Raw genomic sequence first — 10526 nt, 5'->3', positions numbered from 1 at the left:
AGGGAGAGCGAGCCACCGGGGGGGGGGGGGGGGATGCAGTGAGTGGGGGCGGGGCCGCGGGGGTTCAATGTTGTGGGATTAGAAAGTTGGCAACCCCTGGGGGATGCGGGGGGCGGGGGGGCGGTGAACACTGGGAAACTGGGGCGCACGGAGATGGGGCGAGGAGGAACGGTGCATGCTGGGATACTGGGGGACGTAGGGATATTGGGGGGGTGGGGCGCGGTGCACGCAGGGACACGGGGGTGAGGGATGGGGCGCGGTGCATGCTGGGAAACGGGGGGCCGCAGGGATACGGCGGCGGGGACGCGGGGCATGATGGGATACTAGGGCGCCTCCCAGGCCCTTCGCTCTCCCCTCGGCGGCCGCGGTCACGTGATGCGGGCGAAACGTCACCTCCGGGGGCCCGCCACGCGCAGGCTGCGGGGGGGGAGGGGGGCGGTTTGTTGTCCCAAGTCACTTCCGGTGACGCAGTTCCGGCCTGTCATGGCGGCGGAGCAGGGCGGGGCAGGTGGCGGGAGCCCCCCCGGGCTGGACCCGCTGCGCGGGGCGGGCGGCGAGGAGGAGCGGGAGGCCGACGGGCGCGGAGCGGCCCGGCCCCGGCCCCGGCCCCCGAGCCCGGGGCCGCTCCGCGAGGCCGAGGTCACCGTGGAGATCGGGGAGACCTACCTGTGCCGGCGGGCGGACGGGACCTGGCGTGAGAGACCCGCCCCGCGGCCCCCCCCGACCCCCCGCTCGCGATTCCCCCCCCGCGCGGCGCGACCCCCCCGACCCCGCCCCTCGCAGTCCCCCCCCCCCGCGGCGCGACCCCCCCGACCCCGCCCCTCGCAGTCCCCCCCCCCCAAACCCTGCCCCTCGCAATCCCCCCCGACCCCGCCCCTCGCGATTCCCCCCCCCGCGGCGCGACCCCCCCCCCGACCCCGCCCCTCGCAGTCCCCCCCCCCCGCGGCGCGACCCCCCCGACCCCGCCCCTCGCAGTCCCCCCCCCAAACCCTGCCCCTCGCAGTCCCCCCCGACCCCGCCCCTCGCGATTCCCCCCCCCCGCGGCGCGACCCCCCCGACCCCGCCCCTCGCAGTCCCCCCCCCCAAACCCTGCCCCTCGCAATCCCCCCCGACCCCGCCCCTCGCGATTCCCCCCCCCCGCGGCGCGACCCCCCCGACCCCGCCCCTCGCAGTCCCCCCCCCCAAACCCTGCCCCTCGCAATCCCCCCCGACCCCGCCCCTCGCGATTCCCCCCCCCGCGGCGCGACCCCCCCCCGACCCCGCCCCTCGCAGTCCCCCCCCCCCCGCGGCGCGACCCCCCCGACCCCGCCCCTCGCAGTCCCCCCCCCAAACCCTGCCCCTCGCAGTCCCCCCCGACCCCGCCCCTCGCGATTCCCCCCCCCCCGCGGCGCGACCCCCCCGACCCCGCCCCTCGCAGTCCCCCCCCCCAAACCCTGCCCCTCGCAATCCCCCCCGACCCCGCCCCTCGCGATTCCCCCCCCCGCGGCGCGACCCCCCCCGACCCCGCCCCTCGCAGTCCCCCCCCCCGCGGCGCGACCCCCCCGACCCCGCCCCTCGCAGTCCCCCCCCCAAACCCTGCCCCTCGCAATCCCCCCCGACCCCGCCCCTCGCGATTCCCCCCCCCGCGGCGCGACCCCCCCCCGACCCCGCCCCTCGCAGTCCCCCCCCCCCGCGGCGCGACCCCCCCGACCCCGCCCCTCGCAGTCCCCCCCCCAAACCCTGCCCCTCGCAATCCCCCCCCGACCCCGCCCCTCGCAGTCGTCCCCCCCCAAACCCTGCCCCTCGCAATCCCCCCCGACCCCGACCCCCGCGGCCCCCCGACCCCCCGCTCGCGATTCTCCCCCCCCCCCCCCGCGGCGCGACCCCCCCAGACCCCGTCCCTCCAGACCCCCCCCAGACCCCGTCCCTCGCAGTCCCCCTTCCCAAACCCTGCCCCTCACAGTCCCCCCTGACCCCCCGCTCGCGATTCCCCACCGCGATTCCCCCCCTGGCCCCCCCCGACCCCGCCCCTCGCAGTCCCGTCCCCCCCCAAACCCTGCCCCTCACAGTCCCCCCCGACCCCCGCTCGCGATTCCCCACCGCGATTCCCCCCCTCGCCCCCCCCGACCCCGCCCCTCGCGATTCCCCCCCCCAAACCCTGCCCCTCACAGTCCCCCCCGCCCCTCGCGATTCCCCACCGCGATTCCCCCCCCCAAACCCTGCCCCTGTACCCAGCCATGTGCCCACAGGACCTGGCATAAGGCCTTCCCCTCGCAATATGTCCCAGGCCCACCCCTGTTTCACTACACCAGTATAGACGGATATTAAGCGTCCCCTGTTTCAAGGAGTCGTGAGATTTAGGACATGCCTGCACAGAGATTTCATGGGGAAGCTATTGCAAAATAAGCCAGAGTGTAAATTTAAAGCGCAGCAATTATTCCCTACTAGCTCCATGGGTGGACGCTCTTGTTCCGCACTAAGAATGCTCTTCCCCCCGCCAGGGGGGCATGCCCTGAGTAGAGTGCTTGGTTACCCTTCAGCGGAACGGGGTTATCATTTTCAAGGACATACATCATTGCGCCTAACCGGTTCCTGCTCTCCACAAGCACCTAGGCTGGCGCTAACCTGGTGATTGCCTTGCAGACTCAGCCGAGGTCATCCAGTCACGACTCAACGAGCAGGAGGCTCGGGAGGAATACTACGTGCACTATGTCGGATGTGAGTGCAGCCCTGAGTTTTCTGTTCCTGGGGGGAGGGCTTAATGTAGGTGGCTATTTATTAGGCGCACTATGGTAGTGCCTAGGATTGTGGCGGTGTTAATTCCTTTCCCACCGTAGTTTATGTTCAGTAACTGCCTCATTTTCACCTTTAAAATGAGTCTCTCACCCATACCCCCCAAATTGATGGAGAATTAGCCTGCAGAACTCCCCGTTGCAGGATTTTCTTCTGTAGCATCTGAGATCTAAGGGTATGTCTACGCTGCTTGGCTTTGGGAGGGGTGTGGTTTCCAGAAGGCTAAAACACCTGGGGGTCAGGACTGCTTGGTTCCAGTGACCAGCTGTTGAGTGTTTGGGGACGTGGTGAAAAAGTCACTCTGCACCGTGAGGCTGGATAGACTTGTTCAAGGTTCCATCCTGTCCCCTTGCCCAACCCTAACCACAGTCAACCGGCGTCTGGATGAGTGGGTAGATAAGAACCGGCTGGCCCTCACCAAGACAGTCAAAGATGCGGTGCAGAAAAACACAGACCAGTACATGAACGAGCTGTCAGAGCAACCCGAGCGTAAGATCACCCGCAACCAGAAGCGCAAACATGACGAGATCAACCATGTTCAGAAGGTAAGTACATCAGGGGGTGCTGTGTGGCAGGGATTGGGGTTGTGGGGGCTCAGTAAGGGGTGCTCTCCTCTTGCAGTCAGTCCTGGACCCTGTGCAGTGCTAGGGGTGGAAGATTCAGTGAGGATTCAACTAAAGTCTGTGCTACAGCATAGAAGTTACCTGATATTCTGCTGTTTTCCCACAGACGTATGCAGAGATGGATCCTACCACAGCTGCCCTGGAGAAGGAGCATGAGGCGGTGAGTGCCCCTGGGGCAATGGCATGGCCTGGCATCTAAATGGACAGGACCCTGGCTCCTTGCTCTGATCACTAACCTGGAGTGTCCTCCCTCCCTCTCCCCAATCCCAGATCACCAAGGTGAAATACGTAGATAAGATCCACATCGGCCACTATGAGATCGACGCCTGGTATTTCTCACCCTTCCCGGAGGATTATGGGAAGCAGCCCAAACTGTGGATCTGCGAGTACTGCCTGAAATACATGAAGTTCGAGAAGAGCTACAGGTACCACCTAGTAAGTAAGGACCAAGTCGCAGTATTGTCGGAGGGGGGGAGCCCAGGGCTGTGGGCTGGAGTTGAGGGGCAATGGTGTATCTGTTCGGGGAGAGGGGCAGCCGAGGGCTGGGGAGAGTGGGGGCAGGGTTTGGGTGGGGGAACTAACCCAGGGCTGGCATAGCAGGGGGCTGTGTGTGGGGATTGAGGGGCACCGGCAGCACTGTGTTGGCTTGGCCAGCGTCTGAGAGTTTCTCCGTCTCAGGGCCAGTGCCAGTGGAGGCAGCCCCCGGGGAAGGAGATCTACAGGAAGAACAACATCTCTGTCTATGAAGTGGATGGCAAAGATCACAAGGTGAGGCAGTGCTGCTGGCCATCCCATGTGTGGCCACTGGGGAATTCCCTGCCGCCACGGGACCTTTGTCCTTCTCCGAGGAGCCCAGTACGTCTCTGTCCAAACAAAGGCTGCAGGGCTATAGATCAGAACTCCCCATCTGGGCCTGTCTAGCCTGTCCCCACCCGGGGCAGGAGCACCCCTGACATTCGGTTCCCCAGCAGAGATGCAGTCTCTCCGGCAGGGCCCACCTGAACCCATCCCACCCAGGACAGGATCATCCCCAGCGGTCTGCTCCCCAGGGCTCCCCCGTTCTGGGCTCCCACTCCTTCCCTGTGGCTCACTGTTTGTCCTTGGTGCCCCAAGCTGGGCAAGTCCTGTGCTGTCTGATGATTGCTTTTCTCGTCCGTGCTCAGATTTACTGCCAGAACCTGTGTCTCCTGGCCAAGCTCTTCCTAGACCACAAGACCCTCTACTTTGATGTTGAGCCCTTTGTCTTCTACATCCTCACCGAGGTCGACAGGCAGGGCGCCCACATCGTCGGCTATTTCTCCAAGGTAACAGCCTGGAGCCCATGCTGAGAGGCCAGCATAGAGCATGGGAGCTGGGTTCTTCCTGTTTTCTTTCCCCAGCTCTGGGAGGGAAGTGGGGTCTAGTGGGTTAGAGCAGGGGGGCTGGGAGCCAGGACTCCTGGGTTCTATCCCCAGTCCTGGGATGGGAGTCAAGCGGATTGGGAATCGGAACAACCTTTTGTCAGTTTGCACCAATCCTCCCCCATTCTGCAGCAATTTTGGACAGATCTGAGTCATCTCTGAGCCCAGATGTGGAAAACTGTTTTCCCCCTCCTGTGCCAGTCTGTGCCCAGCCCCTCTCCACCTCGGTACGCTGCCCTGTCCTCCCCCACTCCTAGGAGCTCCGTTGTGGCTCTGCGGTAACCCTGTGTCTGTGCATTCTTTGTGCTCAGGAGAAGGAGTCTCCAGACGGGAACAACGTGGCCTGTATCCTCACCTTGCCCCCCTACCAAAGACGGGGCTATGGCAAGTTTCTCATCGCTTTCAGTGAGTAGCCCTGGTGTCTGCCTTTGTTGTGCTGTCGGCCATGTGTGCAATGAGTTGGTACGTTCTCGAATGGGAGTAACTGGCTTCCCTCTTGGGCAGCCAGGAAGTGAACTCCCTGCTGCCCCCTATAGGAGATCCCAGCAGCACAGGGTGAGGATGATTTCTGTCCTGAGACGCCCCTCTCCCCCCAACCTCATTGCACTCACACAGTTCCTGGAGGGGAATGGGGTAGGGTCCCTGCATGCCAAGGCTGGGGGCTCTGATCTCTCCCCACCCCCTTCTCCATGCCCATAGGCTACGAGCTGTCTAAGCTGGAAAGCACGGTGGGCTCCCCAGAGAAGCCCCTCTCGGACCTGGGCAAGCTGAGCTACCGGAGCTACTGGTCCTGGGTGCTGCTGGAGATCCTGAGGGACTTCCGAGGGACCCTGTCCATCAAAGACCTCAGGTGAGCGAGGGAGCGGGGCAGACCGCACCAGGGACTCGGATTGGAGAGCACGCCCCGTGGAGCCCTTTAGTGCTGCATTGGGGCCAGCCCTGACTGAGCGGGGAGAGCGCCCCCTGCTGAACCCCGCCCCACTCTCTGCAGCGCAGTACAGCGCCCCCTAGCGCTGCACTGGGGCCCGCTCTGCCTGCAAGGGGCTCGTACCCCTGACTGAGCCCCACACCCGCAGTTGTGTTCTCCCATCCAAGCCTTGAACCAGCCCTCCCTGTTAGCACTCAGCCCCCCCCGGTACCACAGCTGCTGCCGACGCCTCTGCCCCCCCTTTCTTGTGCAGCCAGATGACCAGCATCACTCAGAACGACATCATCAGCACGCTGCAGTCCCTCAACATGGTGAAGTATTGGAAGGGGCAACACGTCATCTGCGTCACGCCCAGGCTGGTGGAGGAGCATCTGAAGAGCGCCCAGTACAAGAAGCCCCCCATCACAGGTACTGGGTGGGGGGTGGGACATGGGGCCTCTCCCCTCTGGGGGGCGCTGGCTCTGATCCCACCCGAGGGTGGGCGACTGGCTGGGGAGTGGGACAAGGAGCTTTCCCCCAGGAGGGGGCACCAGCTCTGATGCGGCCCTAAGCTTGGCGGGGGGACTGGCTGGCTCTTGGGGGTGGGGAATGGGACATAGGACTTTTTCCCCTGGAGGGAACATGGCCCCCTTTGGAAAGGCTGTTGAGGTCCCTGGCATGTTTCTACTCTGCGTGCGGTGGCCCAGAGAGCAGCAAAGCAGCATTAAACCCAGGGTTGTGAGTTCAATCCTTGAGGGGGCAACTTAGGGATCTGGGGCAAAAATTGGGGATTGGTCCTGCTTTGAGCAGGGGGTTGGATGACCTCCTAAGGTTCCTTCCAACACTGAGATTCTATGATTCTAAAGAATCTCATAAGTTCATACTCATCTCCACACAAACCAGTCCTTAAGCCCAAACACAATGCAGCCCTGTTAGAGGCCAGGGTATACACACCCCACTGAACATTCCTTGGCTGCGTTCAGGTTTCGGGCTTCTCTTGAAGCAGGACGTTGTTTTCCCAAGGGCAGGTGACAGGCACATCGGGTTATGTAACCAGAGGCTGGGAAAACTGCACTCTCAGCAAGCCAGCTCTCCACTTCCCTCTCTCCCAGGGAAAGCTCCAAGCTCTTCGCCGGCTGCAAATGCAGGGATCGCACACCCTTCACTGAAGTGCAACCACTCTGGGGTGGGACTTGCTGGCTAACAGCAACGCTGCACAGCTCACCCAGCTACCTCTGGGCTTGAAATGACAAAGTGGGATTGAAGGAGGAAGAAGAGGATGAATTTTGCTTGGAAACTGGACAAGAGACACTGATTATCCTGGAATCCCCTAATGCCATTGAAGAGTTGTGGAGCGACTGTTAAACAGCTGCCACACCAGAGATGGCTGCATTTCAGTGCCGGGTGAACCATGCCCCTGCAGTGTTGCTGTTACCCAGCTGCCTCACCCCAGAGCTCAGATCTGGGTGCGTGCTTCCACTGTGTTCCAACACCGACTGCTTTCCCACGGGTGCAGTTTGCTTCCCTGTGGTAACTGGCTGAGGGTTTGTATAGAGAGTATTTTTTGGGGTTCTTTATAAAATCACTGGAATAAACCTCTACTTGAAGTGCATTTATACAGCAGCCTTAATGAGAGTCCACCACTTCCCTGTAGCAGCCTTTAAAGAGCCAAAAAAGAATGGAGGGCTGGAGAAAGTGAGAGGCGTAAGGAGCGTGATCTCTTTAGCTTATCGAAAGAAGACCGAGTGGTGATTTGATCCTGGTGTAAAAGTACCTCCCTGGGGAGAAAATGCCGGGTGCTTACAGGCTCGTTAATCTAGTGGAGAAAGGCAGAACAAGAACCAAGGGCTGCAAGTTAAAACCAGACACATTCCAATTTGAAATAAGGAACCAGTTTTTAACAGTGCAGATATGAACTTTTGGAACCAACTTACACTGAGAATGGACCATCCTGATCTAGTCCGACCTGCAAATCGCAGACCACAGGACCTCGCCCAATAGCTCCCTAACCTCTGGTTGAGTTACGGAAGTCTTCAAATCGGGATTTAAAGATTTCAAGTGACAGAGAATCCACCATTGACACTAGTTTAAACCAGCAAGTGACCTGTGCCCCAAGCTGCAGAGGAAGGTGAAAAACCCCAGGTCTCTGCCAATCTGACCTGGGGGGAAATTCCTTCCCGACCCCAAATATGATGATCCCTTAGATCCTGAGCATGTGAGTGAGACCCACCAGGCAGAAAGAATTATCTGTAGTAACTCAGAGACCTCCCCATGTAGTGTCCTGTCACTGGCCATTGGGGATATTTGCTGGTAGCAGTTGCGGATCGGCTACATGCAGGCAGTGTCATGCCATCCCCTCCATAAACTCCCCAGGGCAATGGTGAAATGTCTGTTCCTTAATGGCTTCCAGTCCACACTAGGGGCTTTTCTTGAGGGTGCTTTAGTTGCTGGGTTTGACACAGGAGTGTGTAACAGGCTGAGAGTTGCTGGCTGGTGCTTGAGTGGAGATCGGACGGGCCCTTCTGGCCTGAAAGCAATGGAGGGTGGGGATGTTCATAGATTCTGGCAAACTCACCCCCTCCCCTTTTTCCCTCCTCAGTGGATTCCATCTGTCTCAAGTGGGCACCCCCCAAACACAAGCAGGCCAAGATCTCCAAGAAGTGAAGGAACGGTGGGACACAGGAGTCCAAATGACCCCTCAGTCACATGAGGATCTGGTCTGCACCCCGCCTGACCACAGAGCACCGGAGCAAACAACCAGCTGGAAGGGCTGGACGTTGTTCATTAGGCCAGCGGCGATTGAGCAGGGCTGGTGTCCTGTCCTGTCGCATCTCATTTCCCTTGAGCGTTGCATGGCAGAATAGGCCCACGGCTGAGCTTTGCCCTCCCGAACAGCACTAGTAAAGGGGGTTCCTCGCACCACTGCCAGTGTCTGCTGCCCCGCTAGTCAGTTGCGTGCTGCACTCTGGTCAATATCCCCTTGGTGGACTGGCTAATTTGTCCCTGGTGCCGGCTGCTGGGCAGCCAGCAGTTGAGTCTGGGGCAGGAGGAGGTACTCAGCTGGCAGGGGAGGGGGAAGAGATGCCCAGGGTTGCTAATGGCAGGATGGCACTGCGTGTTCTCTGCTGGGCAAACATTCCCTGTCCAGTTGATCCCCTGGGCTTGCAAGATAGGGAAGCGGCACTGGGGGAAGGTACTGGGACAGCTGCACCAGGAGGCTGGAACAGGGCAGGGGCACTGTGAAAGTCCCTTCTAACGTACATTTAGCTCTGCCACCGTGCCCCTCCTGCCCTGAGCCGGGGTCTCGGGGAGGGGGGGAGCAGAATGCCATAGCCCTGACTTACCAGCCCACACACATATGCCACCGATGTGCCCCAGCTGCTGCAGGCAAAGCCCACTCTGGCCATGATGATGCCCCTTCTGCTAGGCCTCCTTGATGTGGGCATCTCCCCACTAGGATCTCAGCTGGGTCCCTTCCGGAACCTTTCACGCCCCAGCTGCCACCCTGCTGCTGGGGTTCTTCCCCCCGACCTGCCCCTTTGGCCTGCACTCCTTAGGCCAGGATTCCCTTCACCATCCAGTGCACCTCCTGCTACTGGCATCTCTGTCCCAGTTCTCTTGTCCCCCCTCCTCCACTGCTGGGATCCCTCCCTGATCTCCCATTCCAGAGATCCTGGGATCCCCACAAGGGACTGGAGGAATGTCTGCTGAGTTTGGCTGGTCTCAAGTCAGTTCTTGAACCCCCACCCCCACAAAGCCAAGCTCTGCATGGGGCAGATGTGTATGGGATTCTCCTAGGGCCGGGACACCCCAGTCTAAGGATACACAGAGGATACTGTCTCGGGCCTCTTCCCTCAGCACCAATCTCGCACTCCTCCAATTCCGAGGCTGGCGCCACCAGCTGGAGGTGCAAGTAAGCGTTGCTGCCGGGGGGCTGGAGCGTGGGGGAACGGTTGGCGCCGACAGCCCCCAAGCCAGTCCCCACAGCTTCCCTGCCCTCTTACTCGCTGCCTACAGGTGTATTTTTTTCTGTTTTAAGAAGTGTATTTTTCATAAATAAAAAGGAAAAGTGTGAACAACCCATGTCTGTCAGGAAGTCTGCCTGGGAATGGTCACACACAGGGTATGGTGCACAGTTTAGCAGGATTGCCCCGGGGTGGGGAATCCTGGCAGGTGCACAGTGTGGGGAGAACAAGCTTTGAGGGGGATCAGGGAGGGATCCTAGCACTGGGGCACACAGGCTGGGCTAGGGATCCAGGCAGGTGGGAAGCACAGGCTTGGAGGGATCCTGGCAGTGAGGGAGGCCAAACAGAAATTCATTCCGGGCTGTATTCAGCCTCCCCATCTCTGTCCCAGCCACTCCCCTAAGAGTTAAAACCTCCCCACACCCAGCCTGCTCAGCGCAGGTGCCTCCCCACTGAGGCGCCTCTCCCTGACCCTGCCAGCAGGTTCCTTGGAGCGCGTCCAACCCGGATTCACCGAGTGTATTAGCACTGCCCAGCCCTGGATTAACTGTTCCCAACACCCAACCTCTTGGCCAGCAAACAAGCTTTAGCCAGATTTGGCCCATCCTTTGCTTTGTGGGGCAGGGCTCCTATAACTGAGTTCTGGGTGTCTGGACACCTGGGTTCCAGCCCCAGCTCTGGGTGGGAAGCGGGGCTGGGAGCTTGGATTCATGGGTTCTAGGCCCAGCTCTGGGAGAACATAAGAGCAGCCAGACTGGGTCAGACCAAAGGTCCATCTAGCCCAGTGTCCTGTCTTCTGAGAGTGGCCAGTGCCAGGTGCCCCGGGGGAATGAACAGAACAGGGAATCATCAAGTGATC

At 61.0% G+C, this 10526-nt stretch overlaps 1 protein-coding gene across 4 annotated transcripts; it reads left to right on the top strand.

Annotated features, from left to right (window-relative positions):
- The first annotated feature begins 467 nt into the window (after positions 1 to 467).
- On the top strand, positions 468 to 9781 carry KAT8 (lysine acetyltransferase 8). Of its 4 annotated transcripts, none has more exons than XR_013635891.1 (12): positions 468 to 694; positions 2623 to 2697; positions 3142 to 3317; positions 3502 to 3555; positions 3666 to 3830; positions 4074 to 4163; positions 4559 to 4699; positions 5107 to 5200; positions 5495 to 5645; positions 5977 to 6131; positions 6815 to 7246; positions 8302 to 8388. XR_013635891.1 is itself a non-coding variant. In XM_078853105.1 (11 exons), exons 1-11 carry the CDS (start codon positions 484 to 486, stop codon positions 8564 to 8566), a joined length of 1614 nt encoding a protein of 537 aa, XP_078709231.1. In that variant the 5' UTR covers positions 468 to 483; the 3' UTR covers positions 8567 to 9781. The 4 variants fall into 4 exon arrangements, 2 of the variants coding, with proteins under 2 accessions (XP_078709231.1, XP_073202694.1); XR_013635890.1 differs by having other exon boundaries at positions 5940 to 6131; XM_078853105.1 differs by lacking the exon at positions 6815 to 7246 and having other exon boundaries at positions 5940 to 6131; positions 8302 to 9781.
- The last annotated feature ends 745 nt before the right edge of the window (positions 9782 to 10526 follow it).

This window comes from Lepidochelys kempii, chromosome 6 (genome assembly GCF_965140285.1).
Source record: "Lepidochelys kempii isolate rLepKem1 chromosome 6, rLepKem1.hap1, whole genome shotgun sequence".
Classification (NCBI taxonomy): Eukaryota; Metazoa; Chordata; order Testudines; family Cheloniidae; genus Lepidochelys; species Lepidochelys kempii.
Note: the sequence above shows the minus strand (reverse complement) of the source record. Positions and strands in the feature narration are given on the sequence as shown.

Bases quoted from the DNA above. Each gene is read 5' to 3' on its own strand.
- KAT8 (XM_078853105.1), top strand. From the start codon at position 484: ATGGCGGCGGAGCAGGGCGGGGCAGGTGGCGGGAGCCCCCCCGGGCTG. The intron at 2,698-3,141 runs GTGAGTGCAGCC...CCCTAACCACAG, and splicing joins CTACGTGCACTATGTCGGAT to TCAACCGGCGTCTGGATGAG. The intron at 3,831-4,073 runs GTAAGTAAGGAC...TCTCCGTCTCAG, and splicing joins AGAGCTACAGGTACCACCTA to GGCCAGTGCCAGTGGAGGCA.